Source organism: Triticum aestivum, chromosome 7D (assembly GCF_018294505.1).
Source record: "Triticum aestivum cultivar Chinese Spring chromosome 7D, IWGSC CS RefSeq v2.1, whole genome shotgun sequence".
In the NCBI taxonomy this organism is placed as follows: Eukaryota; Viridiplantae; Streptophyta; class Magnoliopsida; order Poales; family Poaceae; genus Triticum; species Triticum aestivum.
The window spans coordinates 84747656-84767231 of record NC_057814.1 but is presented as its reverse complement, the minus strand read 5'-3'; the positions used below and the strand labels follow the sequence as shown (position 1 = coordinate 84767231).

The 19576-nt window shown below is 57.6% G+C and overlaps 1 protein-coding gene across 1 annotated transcript; it reads right to left on the bottom strand.

The window, feature by feature from the left end:
- Window positions 1–15445: 15445 nt before the first annotated feature.
- On the bottom strand, window positions 15446–18218 carry LOC123166440 (protein DETOXIFICATION 35). Its single transcript, XM_044584243.1, has 7 exons — window positions 17924–18218; window positions 17203–17828; window positions 17033–17089; window positions 16657–16895; window positions 16416–16534; window positions 16192–16278; window positions 15446–15864 (listed from the first exon to the last, which is right to left on the bottom strand). The coding sequence occupies exons 1-7, from the start codon at window positions 18149–18151 to the stop codon at window positions 15790–15792; spliced, it is 1431 nt and encodes a 476-aa protein (XP_044440178.1). The 5' UTR covers window positions 18152–18218; the 3' UTR covers window positions 15446–15789.
- Window positions 18219–19576: the final 1358 nt, after the last annotated feature.

The following is a 19576-nucleotide window of genomic DNA, read 5'->3' as shown; positions in this document are numbered from 1 at the left end:
CATTGTAACTCCACTGCAATTGGATGGGCACAAAGTGGCTGCAACCCGGTCACGACAGGGTTGTCAGGCCACTTGCATGTCCACCACTAGACATGTAACTTCAAGCGTTGTAACCTGACTGCAACTGCAGGGACACGTACTTGACTGCAAATTGGGTCAGGTGGGGAGTTGTCAGGGCCAGTTGCAAGTGCACTACTAGACATGCAAGTGTTGTAACCCGACTGCAATGCATGTGCACAAAGCGACTACAATTGAGTTGTCGGGCCAATTGCATGTGCATCACTAGACATGCAAATGCAAGTGTTGTAATCCAACTGCAACATCAGGGGCACGCATGTGACTGCAACTAGGGTCGAGTGAGAGTGTCGGGGCCAGTTGCATGTTCACCACTAGACATGCAACTGTAAAAGTTATAACTCGACTGCAACTACATGGGCACATATTGACTGCGATTATAGTGGCGAGAGGGTTGCCGGGCAAGTTACATGTCCACATGCAACTGCAAGGCTGCAAGTGCACATGCACAAAGCGACTACAATTGGAGATAGGCCAATTGTGTGTTTGCTTTTTATTTTTATTTTTATGTTCTCATGCCAGTGCGTACGTGCGCAAAGTTGGTGCATATGCTTGATTTAATTTTATTTAGATTTTTCTACTAGTCGCATGAGCACGAGTTGCATGTGACGCACACATGCAAAATTTCACCCGTCACAACAATTGTGCAATATGTGTGACTCAATTTTTTTTTCAAAAATAACATTTTTTCTGCCCGCTCACCTTTGTGCAACTACATGTGACACACGTCATATTTGATGCAACCACGACTATTTGAGACAGGATCGCTACATCAAATTTGTATTATATTTATATGTATGGTTGCAAGTGAACAAGACACGTGTCGCCATGTTATCTAGTCTAGGGGAGTAAAATGACATGATCCATGCAAATGCAAATGCAAAAAAAAAAGAAACAAGACACAAGCACCAGTGAACATGATGCATACTATATCCTACTTGACATGCGTAGAAGATGTGTGTCTAAGCACTTCCTTCCTTTTTTTCTCAAATACTCCAGCCATGCAAATGTAAAAAGAAAAAAGAAAAAGAAAACAAGACACAAGCAGCAGTGGACGAGGAGTACATAGCTACGTAGTACAAAACAAGCCCAGCCCAGCCTACATAACAACAAGAAAAGGCAGCACGGGGAAAAACAATGACAACCTCTATTAGTGTCGGGTGGTAGGTGCGACATATGCCAACGGGTGGCTTATCATTGTGGGAGCCAGTAAGACGTCGCCGGTGCCTGGAAACGGGATAAGGCGAAGACATGCACGCCGGCGAATCTTACCCAGGTTCGGGGCTCTCCGTGGAGATAACACCCCTAGTCCTGTTCTGCGGGGTCTCCGCATGATCACTAGATCAATACAAGTAGCTACAAGTGCTCCTTGAGCTGTTTGGCTAGAGGAGGAAGAAAGGCAAGGCTAGCTCTCCTCTTCCCTCTACGTAGTGGCTAAAACTATCTTAGAGATCCACCCTTTGCAAGGGTGCCCCGGGGGGTTTATATAGGCCTACCCCCAGGGGTACAATGGTAATCCGGCTGGGTGTGGGTCCCAGTCGTCAGTGTCTGTGCTCGCCGGCTTCTCCGCCGGCTGTTGGGGCCCGCCGACTGGTGGGTCCCGCCGGCTGCCGGCCTCTTGGCCGACAGGCCGGTCCCATCGCCTGGGGGCCTTGTCGGCGGCTGGTTACTATTGCCTCGCCCCTGATGATGAGGGCTTTGTCGAGATAAGCGTGGCTACAGTACCGCCGCCTGGCGGGCTCTCACTGTAGCCTCACCTCGTCTTGTCTCCTTAATGATGCACATACTTCGAGGGAGGGAGGTAGCCGGCTATTGGGAGCCGGCTACGCCCCAGGCCGACTAGGGGAGGCCGGGACGCCCTCGAGCGTCTCTCTGGCTGAAGGGGCCCGCCGCCCGCGGGCCGTACTGGCGCCTGTCGTGGGTGACGTCGCGGTCAACATGGCTACAGTGCCGCGCCGGACGGGGGATGGCTGACCCGTACGGCGCACTGTGACCATGCATGCTCCGGGATTCGGGGGTGGCAGGCTGTACTGCGGCCACGCCCCGTCTTATCACCGTTATGTGGGTGCAGCCCTGGTGGGTGCAGTCTTGGCCGGCTTCTGGGAGTCGGCCTTCTTCATGGCCGGCTTCTGGGAGTCGGTTCTCTTGGGGCCGGCTTCCTGGAGTCGGCCATCTCGTAGCTTTCTTCGGAAGGTTTTTGAGGCCGGGTCGCCTTCTGGTAGTCGGTCTTGGGGATAGCCGGCCAGAGGAAGGCGGCCCCGTGCTCTGGATGTTTGAAGGCTCGATTGGCCTGGTAATTTTTCGAAGAGCTAGGGGGAGTCGGTTAGGCTACCCGTAGCCATTTACTCCGACAGTAGTCCCCGAAGCTGGTTGGGCTTCGAGGCTGAGAGGGGGTCGAGAAGCTCGGTCAGCTTCTTATCTTGACGAGCCAGCAGCTAGGAGCCGGCTTCGGTTGGGTGCGCCGTCTTGGCGAAATTTCTGAAGTCTGAAGGCGGGAGTCGGTTGGTGCGCGCGCCGGGTTGCGGCCGGCCGCTCGCTGCCCGCGTACCACGTGGCACCCTCCGGCTGAAAAAAGCCTGCCAACCAACGCGCGCGACAGGACGTCGCCGCAGGCCGGGGGCCCATCACTCCTACGCCTAGGCCCAGACGCGGATTCTCTGTGGCCCAAAGCGGGCCGCACGCCTTCCGGCGGCAGTTTCTGCACGTCGTTAGGGCGCAGTAATCGTGGGACGTGGGGGAGTGGGCGCAGTTAATCCCACGTTCCCCCCACGCCTCGCCTCCTCAGCTTCGCCGCACGAGGATATAAGTAGGGGGAGGAGGGGGAGCGGCAGACGCTCGCACGCTCATCCTCTCCCCGCCATCTTCTTCCTCCTTCTTTCCATCGCAGTAGCATCTTGCTGCCGCGCCGTCCCACCAATCTTCGCACTACCCCGCAGCTTCGCCGCCACGGGGCCGTGCTTTCTCTGCCGTCGCACCCTTTCTCGCCAGCTTGTCGCCATCATGCAGTACGACGGAGACTGGGATGGCTCCAACGTCCACACGGACCACATCGACTTCCTCCGCAAGACGCGGCTGTTGCCCCGCAAGGACCAGGTGCAAGTCCGTCTCGCGCGGGAGAAGGAGATCACGCCGGCGCTGGAGGAAGGCGAGCGGGTAATCTTTCGCTCGCACTTCCTGCGCGGCCTCGGTCTGCCCGCGAGCGCCTTCTTCCGCTCCTTCCTCGACTTTTATCAGCTCCAGCCGCACCACCTCACTCCAAACACGGTGGTGCTGCTGTTCGCCTTCGTCACTATGTGCGAGGGCTTTCTTGGCGTTCTTCCCACCCTCGAGCTCTGGGGGGAATTCTTCCAATCCAAGCTCGGCACCCGCATGCAGGGCGTGCCGGCTCAGAGCGGCGCTTTCATCGCGATGCGGAGGCCGGCAGCCGACAACCCCTTCCTTGTCATCACGCTGATCCAGTCGGTGAAGCGCTGGCAGAAATCGTACTTCTACGTGAAGAACGTCGCCCCGCAAGGCGACTACGTCAACTTGCCGGCTTACGTAGCTGGCCCGCCGGCTGGGAGGCGGCCCCAGTGGTCCTATCGGGCCAGGACGCTGTCGCCGGCTGGAGTCGCTGCCGTCGCCCGACTCCGAGTAATGATCCAGTCGGAGGGCCTGACTGGGTCCGACCTGCTGGCTGCCTTCGTGGTGCGCCGGGTGCTCCCGCTTCAAAGCCGCCCTCATTTGATCAGTCAAATGAGGGGCCAACTCGATCCGAGTCGGATGTGCACCAAGGAGATGCCTCATGACGAGGTGGCTCATATGGTGAACTATCTCGCGAACTGCAAGCTCTCCGCAGAGTGGCAGTTTGGCAAGGAGCCGTACTCCCGTGCTCATCCCCCGCCTACGGTATGCTTTCTTTATCTTCTCTTCTTTTAGTTTTGTCACCAAATTTTTCTTGGCCGACTCTGACCAGTCGGCACGTCTTGGCAGAGCCCTCTCATCGACCTGCGGCCGGGACAGCGGGGGCGGATCGCCAATTTCTCCCCGACCGGGCGGAGCATGACTTGGAAGACCCCGACTTGGGGGCGGCCGCCATGGACGACAACACTGAGGCGGGAGGCGGCGAAGCAGGCGGCTCCGGGCTTGGAGCCAGCTTCGACGACTGGCCGGATGATGACGAGGCGGAAAAATCGTCCCGCGCCGCCAGCCGGCATCCGACCATGGCGCGGGTTCCTCCGCCGCGCCGCCTGCTCGAGGCGGCGCGCAGAAGCGCCGGGCCGCGTCGGGCTTGTTCGGCAGTCGGTCGAAGAAGCCCAAGGGCGGGGCGGCGGCGACCAAGCGGGATGAGGCGGCCGCGAAGGCGGCCCGCTTCCGCAAGGTGGTGAAGAAGCGGCAAACGGTTTCGGCGTAAGTGTAGATTCTCTTGCATATTCCTTCTTCTTTTCTTGTTGATTTCTGAATCCTTGTCTTGTCTCAAAAATCAGGGCTCCGCTTTCTCTTGAGCGGGTTGCTGCCGCCTCCGTGGTTGGATCGCCGGGGGGATCCGGGAGCACCCGCCGCATGGACCCCCGCGCCGAGCTTCAAGCGGCGACGGAGCGAAATGCGCGGGAGGCGCGGGAGGAGCGGGAGGCGGAAGAGCTGAGGGCGGTTGCCGCCAAGGCGGCGCAGGAGGAGGCGGAGGAGTCGGCGAAGGCACAAGCCGACGCGGCGGCCAAGGCCCAGGCGGAGGCTGCAGCCGCAGCGGCAGCGGAGGGGGCCTTGCTTGTCACCCCCTGCATGTCGCGGTGCCCGAGATCCCAGAGCTCCCGCCGGAGGAAGCCGGCGGCGACCTGCTGGGGATGGAGAGGGAGGACGATGTCGTCGTCCAGGAGAGGGAGGCGGCACCGCCCTCGCCGACTGGGGCGGCCCAAGGCAGCCGGCCTAACGCGCCGCCTGCGCAATCGGCTGGAGGCGAGCCGGCTGTGAGGACGGACCTGGTGGTCCGGTCGCCATCGCGCCAGCGCGCGGGGAAGGCAACTTCGGCTCCGGACCCGCAGAAGGCCGCGGGCTCCAGCTCGTCGGCCCAGGACGTGGAGACGGCCAGCGCCAGCTCGGGGTGGACGCCGGGTGGTGGGACGGCCGTGGTGAATGTGGCGGCGCAAGAAGTCCGGAACCGGCTTCAGTCCCAGGCCGCAGTGCTGAGGCAGTATAATGACGAGTTCCTCGCGACACGGGCGGCCATTCGGGTGAGTCTTCCCGTTTTTTGCTTCTTGATCTTGGTTTCTTCCGTGGGGGCGCGTCAGCGCACCCACTGGGTGTAGTCCCCGAGTTCCGAGTCGGCTGCTGAGCAGGCGGCTTGGAACTTCTTGATAGGCTTTGTTTGCTATCTTGTTCTCATTCGCTTCTCTGTCCGACTTGCAGGACTACCACAACCTCCATGCGGCTGCCTTCAACTCCCAGGCTCGGGAGCTGACCCAGAAGACTGCTGATCTAACTGAGAGCCGGAGTAAGTGCTTCATCTTTTATCTCACGTGGGGGCGCGTCAGCGCACCCACTGGGTGTAGTCCCCGAGATTCGGGCCGACTGCTGAGCAGTCGGGTCGGATCTTTCCCGACGACTTCTTTCTTATTGCTCTTTTCTTCTCTGCCATATCTGCAGCGGCCAACGCCAAACTGAGGGAGCAGCTGGGTGGGACCCAGGCCGCCCTTCGCGCTAAGGAAGCCGAGTTCGACGCCTTGGCTCAGGAGCGTGACCGCTTGGTCAAGAAGCTGGCCGACCAGGAGGAGAGCCACAAGGCGGCCCTGAAGGCGGTGCAGGATAGCGAGGCCGCCCTCCAAGCCATGTACGAGACCGAGGCGCGAGCTGGGCTGAGGCGAGGCAGTCGTTGATCAACGGCTACGGCCAGATCGAAGACTTGGTTGACGGTAGGCCTCCTTCTTCTTCATTCCTTGCTTGCCGCTTGCCGTTTGGTTCATTCTCTAACTTTGTATTTTTCTCTTCTATCTCTTTCTTTCTTTCTTGTGCAGAGTACTTCCCTGGTTACTCTACTGCCGCCAACCAGGTCGTTGAGGCCCTCCGCGAGGCGCAAAGGCAGGCTGGCGCTGAGATCGCGCCGAACGCTCGCCGGTCGCTTGAGGAACAGCTCCTGGCGATTCAAGCCCGCCTCCAGCCGGCTCGCCGCATGCTCCGCCGGCTTCAACGTGTTGGGGCACAAGTGCTGGCCGCTCTCTGGCCTGGCGAGGTGATTCCCCGCATCCTCAGTCGGACTGCCGACTGGCTAGAGGTAGCGGCCGGCCGCTTCGAGGCTTGGAAGGCTTCTGCAGCTCGGTCAGGCGCTAGGCGGGCGCTGGAGTTCGTCAAAGCCTGGTATCCTGAGCTGATCTTGGACCAGCTAGCCACCTGGCGGCAGGAGGCCGACACGGAGCTGGAGCCGGCGCGGCCGGCTATCATCCAGCGTGCCTCGGCGATCGCCGACTACACCGACACCAGCGCCTTTGCTCCTGAGGTGGATGATAACGACGTTGCCCAACCGGAGGAGTGGTTCGGGCTGAACCCAGCAGATGGCGAGGACTCGGCGGAGGAGATCGATTCCAGCGACGAGGGCGAGGAGGAGGAGGAGGGTGAAGACGCCGTGCCAGATGGTGGAGCAGCCGGCCAGCCTCAGCTTGACCGTGCCTCCAGCAACAAGGCGCGTGCGAGCGCACCGCCTGCAGCCGGCGATGATCAAGCCGAGACTCGCCAGCCGGCCACTCCTCCAGCCGGTGATGCCGTCTCCACCGACCAGCCCGGCTCGCCTGTTGCGCCCTTAGCCTAATCTGCCGCCTTTACTTTCCTGTTTTATTACTCTTTGAACGATATTTTGTTAAGTTTGCGCAGTTCCACCCACTTGGGGTGTATTCAAACTATATTGACTGCCGGCCTGTTGAAGGCCTTATGTGTAAATATAATCATGCATGTGTTTGGCTTCCCATTGTTCTTGCTTTTCATCCTTTGGCTGTTTCCTTTGCCGCCCTCCCTTGGTTGCCGCCTTCCCAGCCGGACAGCTGCTCTGCAGTCTGTGGCTGGAGAAGTACTTGGCCGGTTGGGAGGGCAAGTACTCTAGCTTTCTTGGATTGTAGCGAAGTGACTGGGAAGCCGACCAGCCGGCTGTTCTGACAGCCGGTAGGTGTGGTGGGAGGCCGGCTTGTGTTATATAGGTTCGTTAGTCCTTAGCCGTTTTTCGTGTGGGCAACCTTTCCTGCCTTTGGCTCTTGCCAGTCGGACAGTCGGTTTTTCGAGCTGCGACTTACAACAAGAGAGGGCTCGGGTGCTGGCACACTACTTGTCTAACTTCAGGTAGAACTTTTAATATAACTCAAGGCGGCCAGTCCTCGGGCCGACTAGTCGAACCCGGTGCCAGATAGAGAATCAAATGTAATAGTACATTCATGGGTATGACACTCGTCATTCATAGATAAAGGAGGGTAGTCCCCGAGTGCGCCTCAGGGGGCCCGTTGTCTTGTACTTAATACAAAAAGGTAGCGTGATACATATTGCTTTTAAATGTAAAATCTTCTCAGGAGATTGGCGTTCCATGGTCGTTCCGACTCCTTGCCGGAATCATCCCTCTTGCGTGCCCTCGGCTTCTGTGCGTCGATCAGGTAGTAGGAGTCGTTGCCTAGGGCCTTGCTAATGACGAATGGGCCTTCCCAAGGGGCCGAGAGCTTGTGCTGGCCGGCTGTTCGCTGGATCAGCCGGAGCACAAGATCGCCTTCTTGGAAGGATCTTGGCTTGACCTTCCGGTTGTGGTAACGGCGCAAACCCTGCTGGTAGATGGCGGACCGGCTGAGTGCTAACAGCCGGCCTTCTTCCAGCAGGTCGACACCATCTTCTCGCGCTTCCTTGGCCTCCGCCTTCGTGTACATGGTGACCCGAGGCGAGTCGAACTCGATGTCAGTTGGGATGACAGCCTCGGCACCATACACAAGGAAGAAAGGAGTGAAGCCGGTTGACTTGTTCGGGGTAGTACGTAGACTCCAGAGGACAGCCGGCAGCTCATCGAGCCAGCAGCCGGCCGAACGCTCCAGTGGTACGACCAGTCGGGACTTGATGCCGGAGAGGATGAGGCCGTTTGCTTGCTCGACCTGGCCGTTTGACTGCGGGTGGGCAACGGACGCTAAGTCCAGTCGGATGCCCTGTGTCGCGCAGAAACGTGCCAGTGCTCCCTTGGCAAAATTTGTGCCGTTGTCGGTGATGATGCTGTGTGGTATACCATACCGAGTGGTGATATCTGCGATGAATGTCACGGCAGTCGACCCGTTCAGCTTCTTGATTGGTTTCGCTTCAATCCACTTGGTGAATTTGTCCACGGCGACAAGCAGATGTGTCATGCCGCCGCGGGCTGTCTTGAATGGGCCCACCATGTCCAGCCCCCAAACGGCAAAGGGCCAGGTGAGGGGGATGGTCTTGAGTGCAGAAGCCGGCAGGTGTTGCTTGGAGCTGAAGACTTGGCATCCTTTGCAGCATTTGACTAATTCCTTGGCGTCTTCCAAAGCAGTCGGCCAGAAGAAACCATGGCAGAAAGCTTTGGCGACAAGTGATCTTGAGGCCGCGTGGTGGCCGCATTCGCCTTGGTGGATATCCTTGAGGATTGCTATGCCGTTCTCTGGCTCGATGCAGCGCTGGAAGACTCCAGTGACGCAACGCTTAACAAGTTCTCTGTTTATTATTGCGTATGCTCCGGCTCGGCGTTGAACTAGTCTTGCCGAGATCTCATCAGTCGGCAGCTCTCTGTTTACTAGGAAGTTGAGGATGGGCTGGGCCCATGATGGAGCTGTGACTTCTTCTGTTGTCAGTACGGCTACTGTGACCCGGGTGGGTGGGTTGGGTGGTGAAGAGTTGGAGTCGGCCACCACCTGTTGTGTCGTTGCAGTCCCCGGGCCGACTGCTGCAGTCCCCGGGCCGGGTTCTGAAGTCCCCGAGCCGGGTGCGACTACGGCAGTCCCCGGGCCGCTTGTCGAAGTCCCCAAGCCGACTGCTGGGTTCCCCCAGTCGGATCCGACTGCATAGGGGCAGGCGGTACGAAGATGGAGTCCGATTCTGGAGACGGCTTGACAGACGGTTTGAGGAGGCGCTGGAGAGAGACGCCGGTTGGTATAGCTTGTCGGGTGGAGCCAATCCGTGCCAGGGCATCGGCTTGCTCGTTGTCGGCCCGTGGCACGTGGAGGAACTCGCACCCTTCAAAGTATCCGCTGATTTGTTGGACGAGGAATCGATAGCTCGCCATGTTTGCGTCCTTGGCGTCCCAGTCGCCAGATGACTGTTGGACCACCAAATCCGAGTCGCCATAACACAGGATCCGGCGTATGCCGAGTTCTTTGGATAGCCGGAGCCCGTGTATGAGCGCCTCGTACTCGGCCACATTGTTGGAGGCAGCAAAATGGATTTGCAATGTGTATCTGAGCTTGTCGCCCTTGGGAGAGGTGAGGACGATGCCGGCTCCCAAGCCGGTGCGCATCTTGGATCCGTCGAAGTGCATCCGCCAATGAGTGGAGTCGGGAGCCGGCGGTAGGTACTGGGTCTCGGCCCAGTCAACAAGGAAGTCGGCCAATGCTTGGGACTTGATGGCGGTGCGGGGCTGGTAGAAGATCGTGTAAGGAGCCAGCGCAATGGCCCACTTAGCCACCCGGCCGGATGCATCCCGGCTGCCTATGATCTCGGCAAGCGGGGCAGTGCATACGACCGTGATGGGATGCTCTTGAAAGTAGGGCTTCAGCTTCTTGGCGGCGAAGTACACTCCATAGCACATCTTCTGGTAATGCGGGTAGTTTTGCTTCGAGGTGGACAGTACTTCGCTCAAATAATATACCGGCCTCTGGACCAACTGAGCTCGGCCTTCTTATGGGCGTTGGACCACGATGACTGTACTGACCACTCGGCTAGTCGCAGCAATGTAAAGGAGCATGGGCTCTTTCTCAGTCGGCGCTGCCAGGACAGGCGGTGTGGTCAGCATCTTCTTTAACTCGTGGAAAGCTTGGTCTGCTTGGTCGTTCCACTCGAAGTGGGTGGACTTCTTCATGAGTCGGTACAGGGGGAGAGCCTTCTCCCCTAGCCGGCTGATAAAGCAGTTTAGGGAGGCCAGGCACCCGGTAAACTTCTGAACGTCTCGCAGCTTGGTAGGAATCTCCATTCTCTCTATGGCCTTGATCTTCACTGGGTTGCACTCAATGCCGCGTTCGGAGACCAAAAAGCCTAGAAGCTGGCCGGCTGGTACTCCGAACACGCATTTCTCAGGGTTGAGCTTGATCTGGAATCAGCGCAAGTTGGCAAACGTTTCTCTGAGGTCTTCCAGTAGGGTGCCGCGCTTCTCCGTCTTCACCACAATATCGTCTACATAGACGTGGGCATTTCTGCCGAGTTGCTTGAGGAGGCATTTCTGCATGCAACGCTGAAAAGTGGCACCGACATTTCTCAAGCCGAATGTCATAGTCAGGTAGCAGAAAGCTCCGAATAGTGTGATGAAGGCGGTCTTCAGGCGGTCGGCTGGGTCCAACTTGATCTGGTGGTATCCTGAGTAAGCATCCAAGAAACTCAACAGCTCGCATCCGGCTGTGGAGTCTATCACTTGATCGATCCGTGGTAGGGCAAACGGATCTTTGGGGTAGGCTTTGTTGAGTCTGGTGTAATCTATACACATACGCCATTTATTGTTCTTCTTCAACACCAAGACCGGGTTGGCAAGCCACTCTGGAAAAAAACACCTCCATGATGAAGCCGGCGGCCAGGAGCCGGGCTATCTCTTCTCCTACGATCCTTCTCTTCTCCTCCTACAGTCGGCGGAGAGGCTGCTTGACTGGTTTCGCGTCTGCTCGGACGTGTAGCTTGTGCTCGACGAAATCCTTCGGAACACCCGGCATGTCCTTTGGGGACCATGCAAAGATGTCCCGATTCTCACGGAGGAAGTCGACGAGCTCGCCTTCCTATTTACTGTCCAGGTTTGCACCAATGACAGCAAACCTCTCCGGGTTCTCCGGGTCCAGAGGTATCTTCTTTGTTTCCTTGGCCGGCTGGAAGGAGCCCTAAGCATCATATTCCTTGGGGTTGGGGGACAGGGCCGGCTGCTTGCCGGCCATGGCCACGACTCGGTCCAGCATCTTCTTCTCTTCAGCAATCACGAGGGACTTGGCTAGTCGGCTGCTGGCTGCAGCACATTCGATGGACTTCTTGTAGTCTCCGGCTATGGTGATGATCCCCTTTGAACTCGGCATCTTCATCTTGAGGTAGGCGTAGTGGGGCACAGCCATGAACTTGGCCAGGGCAGGTCAGCCAAGCAAGGCGTGGTAAGGGCTCTCTAGATCCACTACTTCAAACCAGATCGCTTCTCGGCGAAAGTGATCCTTGTCTCCGAAGAGAACATCCATCTTGATCTTGCCGATTGGGGAACATGACAAGCCGGGCACGATGCCATGGAACACAGTCCGGCTTGGCATGAGCTGCTTCGCCTTGAGATTCAACTTCTCCATGGTGTCGCGGTACAGTATGTTGATGCTGCTTCCACCATCAATCAGCACACGGGAGAAACGGGCAGCTCGCCTTTCTATCGCGAGGGTGGCGTCCAACACCAATGCATAAGAGCCGGGAGACGGCATCACCTCTGGGTGATCGGCCCGGCTCCAGCTGATAGGCTTTTCAGACCAATGCATGAACTCGGGGTTGCTGGAGGCGACCGCGTTGACTTCTTGGTGCTGTCGGCGCTGACTGCACTTGTCTTCAATCTGGCTCGTGAAGACGACGTAGGCGGCGTGCTCATCTGGGAACTCATCTTGAATGGCTCCGACTGCTGGTCGAACAGCCAGCTGCTGAGGGGCTGGAGGCGGCGGGCCAGGAGGTGGAGGCGGCACCAGCCCCTCGCCCTTGGAGATCCGCGTGAGCCAATGGCACTTCCGGGTCGTGTGGTTGGACGGCTTCGTGCCGCTGTGGAACTTGCAGGGGGCATCAAGAGTTTGCTCGTAGGAGAAGGCCGGCTGCCAAGCCGGCCTGCTGCCCTTCTTCTTGGGCGCGGGCCGCTCTTCGGGTTGTTCGTCTTCGACGGTGGCTACTTGCCGACTAGTGGAAGGCGGCATAGGGGCCTTGCGCTTGTGGCCGTTCTAGTAGGGGCGTCGGTTGGAGTCACCAGCCGGCGACTTGGGAGCCGGAGCAGGCACCTTTCCAGAGGCGTCCACTCGGAGCTCGGTCTTCATCGAGGAGTCGGCCGTGGCGTACTTGTCTGCTATGATCAGCAGCTCGTCGAGGGTAGTCGGCTCGTCGCAGAGGAGTCGGTGCTTGAGGAGGGTGCCCTCTCGGCACCCGGCGGTGAAGTACTCTATGGCTTGAACCTCGTGCACCCCCTCGCAGGAGTTGCGGAGCTCGGCCCAATGCGTGAGGTAGTCGCGAGTCGATTCGCTGGGCCCTTGGACGCATAAGGAGAGCTGGCGGGGCTTGGGAGGCCGCTTGTATGTGCTGGTGAAGTTGCGGACGAAGACTTCCGTGAAGTCTAGCCAGCTGTTGACGCTGTAGGGCTTGAGGCTGTTCAGCCAGGTGCGTGTCGTGCCTTGAAGCATGAGAGGGACGTACTTCACGGCAACACGCCTGTTGCCGTTTGCTATGCTGACTGCGGTAGAGTAGTCGATCAACCAATCTTCCGGCTTCACGGAGCCGTTATATTTTGGCGTGTCTCTTGGGAGTGAGAACCCTTTGGGGAAGTGCTCGTCGCGGATGCGGGGGCCAAAGCAAGGCGGGCCGACGTCATCTTCTTCTTCTAGCGCCAGGGATCGCGCTAGGCGGTCGATCCGGTGGCGGGCATCATTCTCGCCGACTCCTTCGCGGTGGCCTAGTCGGCCGCCGAGAGTCGGATGCGTGACAGGCGGCGGGGTGGGATATCTCTCCCCGCGAGGCGGGGGGGAGGCGGATTGCCTTGCCGTTCCACCGCTCGGGGGCGGCCTTCTGCGTCACGCTCAATGGTGACCCGAGTCCGGCTGCGGCTAGCAGCCGGCTCCTTGTCTTTTCTCGCGCGGGCGCCGCTTGCAGTCGGCGTCCGGGATGTCGCGGCGTGTTCTCGGCGTGGGGGAGGACTCTCAGCGCAGGCGCCGTCTTCATGCCGTTCTGCGACCGCGTCGATCAGCTGCTGGATGCGTCTAGTCATGTAGGGGAGCTCATCAGCCCCCAGCCCGTTCAGCTCGTCCACGGCCGCCTGGGCGGCACGCAGGTTCTCGAGTGGCGTGGCGTAGACTGGGCGGTCTGCTCCCAGCATGCTGGCGATGGCTGCGCCGTGCTTCTTGACGAGGCCGGTTCGGCCCGCCAGGAGGCGGCGTACCAAAGGCGGCGCGGTCGACTTCGCGCTGGTGAGCCTCAGTGAGGCGTCTCATGGATGCTATCTTTTGGCCCTCCGCGATGAGGGCGAGGCGGCGTGCCTCCAGAGTCTCAGCGTCGGCGTCGGCCGGGATGGGGACGGACAAGTCGTGCAGCGCCGCTTGTAGGGCGTCGTGGGCGTTCTCGCGCGAGACGGCGCCGTGGCTGATGACCAGCACCTCAGTGACAGCGCTGCTGCCACTGTCGGCTTGAGGGAGAGGATCGTCGATGATCACCATGTTGGTGGGGAAGGCGTCAAGCGATGCCGTGTCGGAGTCGACAAGCATCGGGTCGGTGGAGCCGACCGACTCCAAGTCCACAGCAAGCTCGCTGGAGACGTGAAGCTGGTCGAGGAGGCTGACGAGGCGGCTCTCGGGCCAGTCTGTGCCTGCGTCGGACGCAGGCTCGTCGGAGATGCGAGTCTCGCCAAGAAGATCGGCGAGGCAGCTCGCCGCGCAGGCGTCGTCGACGCCTTGCAGCGCGTCAGGGCAAGCGCCATCAGGCGTAGCGGGCTGGCTACGCTCGCGGGGGAGGAAAAGGGTTCCCGTCCAGAACAGGTCTCCGGACGACGGTGCACCTGGCCCCACGATGGGCGCCAAATGTCGGGTGGTAGGTGCACATATGCCAACGGGTGGCTTATCATTGTGGGAGCCAGTAAGACGTCGCCGGTGCCTGGAAACGGATAAGGCGAAGACATGCACGCCGGCGAATCTTACTCAGGTTCGGGGCTCTCCGTGGAGATAACACCCCTAGTCCTGCTCTGCGGGGTCTCCGCATGATCACTAGATCAACACAAGTAGCTACAAGTGCTCCTTGAGCTGTTTGGCTAGAGGAGGAAGAAAGGCAAGGCTAGCTCTCCTCTTCCCTCTACGTGGTGGCTAAAACTATCGTAGAGATCCACCCTTTGCATGGGTGTCCCGGGGGGTTTATATAAGCCTACCCCCCAGGGGTACAATGGTAATCCGGTTGGGTGCGGGTCCCAGTCGTCAGTGTCTGTGCTCGCCGGCTTCTCCGCCGGCCGTTGGGGCCCGCCGACTGGTGGGTCCCGCCGGCTGCCGGCATCTTGGCCGACAGGTCGGCCCCACCGCCTGGGGGCCTTGTCGGCAGCTGGTTACTGTTGCCTCGCCCCTGATGACGAGGGCTTTGTCGAGATAAGCGTGGCTATAGTGCCGCCGCCTGGCGGGCTCTCACTGTAGCCTCACCTCGTCTTGTCTCCTTAATGATGCACATACTTCGAGGGAGGGAGGTAGCCGGCTACGCCCCAGGCCGACTAGGGGAGGCCGGGCCGCCCTCGAGCGTCTCTCTGGCTGAAGGGGCCCGCCGCCCGCGGGCCGTACTGGCGCCTGTCGTGGGTGACGTCGCGGTCAACATGGCTACAGTGCCGCGCCGGACGGGGGATGGCTGACCCGTACGGCGCACTGTGGCCATGCATGCTCCGGGATTCGGGGGTGGCAGGCTATACTGCGGCCACGCCCCGTCTTGTCACCGTTATGTGGGTGCAGCCCTGGTGGGTGCAGTCTTGGCCGGCTTTTGGGAGTCGGCCTTCTTCATGGCCGGCTTCTAGGAGTCGGTCCTCTTGGGGCCGGCTTCCTGGAGTCGGCCATCTCGTAGCTTTCTTCGGGAAGGTTTTTGAGGCCGGGTCGCCTTCTAGTAGTCGGTCTTGGGGATAGCTGGCCAGAGGAAGGCGGCCCCGTGCTCTGGATGCTTGAAGGCTCGATTGGCCTGGTAATTTTTCGAAGAGCCAGGGGGAGTCGGTTAGGCTACCCGTGGTCATTTACTCCGACAATTAGTGATGTAAAGAAAAGAAAAAAAATGAATGGGACCAAACTATATCTCATCTAGATGAGTTTTAAGCATTTCCTTGAAAAAACACAATTATGTAACTCACAGTGCATCGGTACCATGTCAACAAAGTTGATGATTTTTTTCCAGATAACAGAAAAAAAGACCCGCCTCCACATACAAATATGCGCACAACCATTTAGACTCGTAACGATGCATGTACATCCATAGGCATATAAGTAATTTGGCATGTTCAACCTGGTTTCCATACCTTTTTTTATAAATAAAGTTGGCACATTATTGATTAATGAACATCAATACATACTTCACCCCGAATACATTCCGGAATGACACCGCAGTAAAAACAATTTACAATATGCTCACAACGACAAACTGACTTATGTGCCAACATATTCAACCCACGCTTGATATGAAGGAAGGAGCGGCGAGCAAAGCCAGATGCCAGATACTTGATATCAGAAATCACGGCCCCTAATCTTGAGCGTTCCTGGTTTCATACCCTATTGTTGGTACTAAAAATTTCTCAATGATATATGATATCATCAATACGAAGACAATCTTAAGAAGAGATAATGTTTAGGTGATCTAGTCATCTTCCAGGAGAGGCTTGGTTCCATCGGTGCCACCCCACTTTTGCACACGGCTTGAAGCTAGCGCAGCCTGCAGTTGATGAGCAAGGTGGAAAGCTCAGGATTTCCATACAAATAACAGGAAAAAAATACATATAATTTGTCTGAAATCAACACAAAGAAAGAAAGAAATCATAAGTACGATATGTGGTTATGGAAGATTGGAAAGGTTTTATGACATGTGTTCCTGTATGTATAGTTGTTTCAATAATTGGTGCCTAATTAACAGTTAGTTATATTATAAGGATAGGCTAACATCCTTCAATTAATTGACTCTTTAAAAGTTGTTGTGTTCATCAAGTTTTGACACACACACAAAACACATGGTGAAAACCGGAAGGGTGATGGAAATTCATACCTCTGCATTCCAATCTGTTCTCCACACTATGAAGAGTAAAATCAGTGTCTGAAGTGCAATCCCGCAAAGCATACCAGCCCAAATCCCCTGAAATTAGAGCCACAAAATCATAGACACCGTAAATGTTCTTTATCATTCGTTAATTATGTTGCAATATGTAGTAGTTCAATCAAATATGGAAAGTAGTGCCACTCTCCAATGAAATAACATGTATAATGAATTACCCCAACTCCATAGTTGAACTTGTAGCCGAGAAGATAGCCCAAGGGCAATCCGAGAACGTAGTAGCAGCCTAGGTTGATGTATGCAACAAGGCCTTGCCATCCTCCTCCAACAGCAACCCCTGAACCATCATGAGATCAACTCCGGGGATGAGGTTGAGGTGACATGCATGGACAAAAAATGAAATCATCGATCATGCATGATGTGCCTGTGACGTACATGCATGAACAGAAAGAATCGTACCTGAAACCACAGGCTGCACGCTGTTGAGCACCATGGTCAAGCCAAGGAGTCCGGCGATCTTGGAGACGGCGTGCTGGAGCTCCAAATCGGTGGTGTAGATGATGGCGAAGTTATCTCTGAAGATCAAGACGAGGGCCATGCATAGCAGCCCGATGAGCAGCGACTCGGCAATGATGACGATGACAGCGTGCATGGCTGCCCTTGGACGGCCTGCGCCCAGCTCATTGGAGACTCGAACACTGAAAACGTAAAGAGGTAGTAGGTGGTAGCAGTTTGTTTAGAAACTAGTAAAATTTGACGGTTGGTGAAGGTGAAGAATTCTTGAACAAAACAAGAACCAATGAAATTTTAATTATAGAGTTCGAATTAAGCTGACCTGATAGCAGCGTTGATGCCAATGAAGATCATATTCTCCCACCCGTTTATGTTCATGCTGAAAAATTAATTAAGCACGATCGAGTATTCTGTCAGCTCCATCAGCCATATACTATATGCATATGCATGTATGATGAGTCTTGTGAAGCAAGCATATATAGTGGAGTATACCAGACGCCCAGCGAGTCGACGGCAATCTGCGCATCCTGGAGGTTGCCGGTGAGGACGGTGATGGTGCTGAGGTACCAGATCTCAAGGCAGATCATGACGGCGGACTCGAGGGAGAGCCTGACGAAGGCCCACATGTCGTTGAAGGCGGCTATGGACCAGCCCCTCCAGCCGTCCTTGCACCAGCCGATGATGTAGGCGGACTGGCCCAGAGCGATGGCCCAGAGGGAGAGGTTGTAGGCGACGGCGGCGCCGGGGGAGCCCCATCCGAGGACGGTGACGAGGAGGTAGGAGAGCGCGACGTGGAAGCAGAGGCTGCCGACGCAGATCCAGACGGGCACGATGACCTTGCTCTGCGACTGGAGGAACTTGGCGGTGGGGAAGTTGACGGCGAAGGACAAGGCGCCGGGGAGGATGTAGAGCGCGAAGCGGGCGGCCTCGCGCGCGACGGCGGGGTCCTGGCCGATGGCGAGGAGGATCGGCTCGGCGAAGACGTAGAAGGGCACCATGAGGAGCGCGGCGACGGCGAGGATGATCCAGGAGCGCTGCAGGTAGACGCCAAGCATGGACACCTGGCCGGCGCCGAACGCCTGCCCGCACAGCGTCTCCAGAGCGCTCCCCATGCCGAGCTGCATGCACGCGCGCGCATATTAGCATCAGAAGAACGTAGTCAAGGAACTAACTAAGAACGGTGTGTGATCTAGCGACCGAGCAAAGCGTATACAAAGAATCCGAGGGAGAAGGTGGCGAAGACGGAGAGGCCGATGGAGGCGGCGGCGAGGGGCAGGTTGCCGAGGTGGCCAACGAAGATGGTGGTGACGGAGCCGACGGCGTAAATGCTGAGCCCGGCGATGGCGATGGGCATGCCGATGCCCCAGACGCGCTTGGACTCCTCCCACGTCATGCGCGCAGCCTCCCGCACGGTGCTCACCGCCGCCGCGTCGGAACCCATCGCCCCTCCCTCGGCCGGCCGGCTTGCAGGTTGCAGCCTAAATGGTCTGCGTCGGCCCTCAGCCTCGAGGACGAGGAGTAATTTAAAGCGCGACAGTGCTCCTAGCAGTAGCAGCTACACCCGCGCGCGTGGACCCTCCCTCACTGTTGAGTGTTGAGTGTTGCTGCGGCTTGGGTCCGTTGGCACCCACAAAACAAAAATGCTAGACATCCAAACAAATATATAAGTTTACAAACTCTTTTCGTCAACTAACCAATCACAAACTTGCCCCCCGATTTTAAGGGAGTGGGCCGCCTCACCAATCAAGTTAACCCTCTTTGTAAAACCTGTAACTCGTTTGTACGTGTAGCATTACTGCCCACAAAATCTATCTATCTAGTACTATCTACTACCACTATAAAAACACGAGAGGGCAGATCCAAATCACAATATGAGCCGTCTGATCACACAATCAATGGTCTAAAATCTTCGTTAACGAAATCACTCGGCCCCGCCTCCCCCCTTTCACGCCGCTCGGCCCACCCGCCCGCACTGGTCGGTCGGCCCAGAACCAATCCCCTCCGCTCTCCTACCCGGCCTGCCTCGACGCCGCCCCACAGCCGCGCTGCCACACCCCGCCCCACGCGTCACCGCCTCCCCTCCTTCCTGCTAGCGTCGTCGCCGCGCCTCGCCCTCCTCCCAGTGCAACGAGAACGACAACCAACGCTGGACTCGGCCGGTGTGGGCGCCGCCGCTCCGGCATACCAGGCTATGGGCAAGGACACGGGCTCGGCTGTTGTTGGGGATATAACCCCGCGGTGTGAACGGCCCGGGAGGGGCCGGGTTACACTGTTCGCAACTCGAAAGTGAAAGGCTTTGATGGGCCTGAAGAGACGTGAAGACCAGAGGCGGCTTAAGAAGCGGGCCTGTTGAAGGCCCAAGACCCGGAGGTGTGAGCCGCCAGAAGATGACTTGCCTAGTAAGGCAAGGCGACTTAGAAACCGAGTTGGTCACGCCGTGTGATCCGGCTTGGACTCTTGTAAGCCCCGGGCCTCGACCTGTGTATATAAAGGCTAGACCCGGCAGCGGGTTAACTCAAGAAACAATTGATCGAAAGCTAGGTCAAGTGATTCCGCTCCCTTGTAATCGATATTCAAGCTATAGTCAACAAAAGCAGGAGTAGGCTTTTACCTCGTTGTGAGGGGCCGAACCTGGGTAAACCTTGTGTCCTTTATCCTGTTCAACCCCTTCGAGCTAACCTACGTTGCGATGGCTCCACACCTAAGTCCTTTCACAAGGGCATCTGCCATGACAAAACCACGACAATTAGCACCCACCGTGGGGCTAGAGCACGGTGGTTTTGAGTTCTTGAAGGGTAATTTCTTAGGGTTCAAGGGATATGCTGTGGGCCGGATGACTAAGAGTCGCCCCGGCAAGCTCTACATC

What these genes read in the sequence shown, in the direction of transcription:
- LOC123166440 (XM_044584243.1), bottom strand. Translation starts at nt 18,151, where the DNA reads ATGGGTTCCGACGCGGCGGCGGTGAGCACCGTGCGGGAGGCTGCGCGC. An exon ending in GGCATCAACGCTGCTATCAG is followed by an intron (nt 16,896 to 17,032) that starts GTCAGCTTAATT and finishes TTACGTTTTCAG; the next exon opens with TGTTCGAGTCTCCAATGAGC. An exon ending in AGTTCAACTATGGAGTTGGG is followed by an intron (nt 16,279 to 16,415) that starts GTAATTCATTAT and finishes CTCTAATTTCAG; the next exon opens with GGGATTTGGGCTGGTATGCT.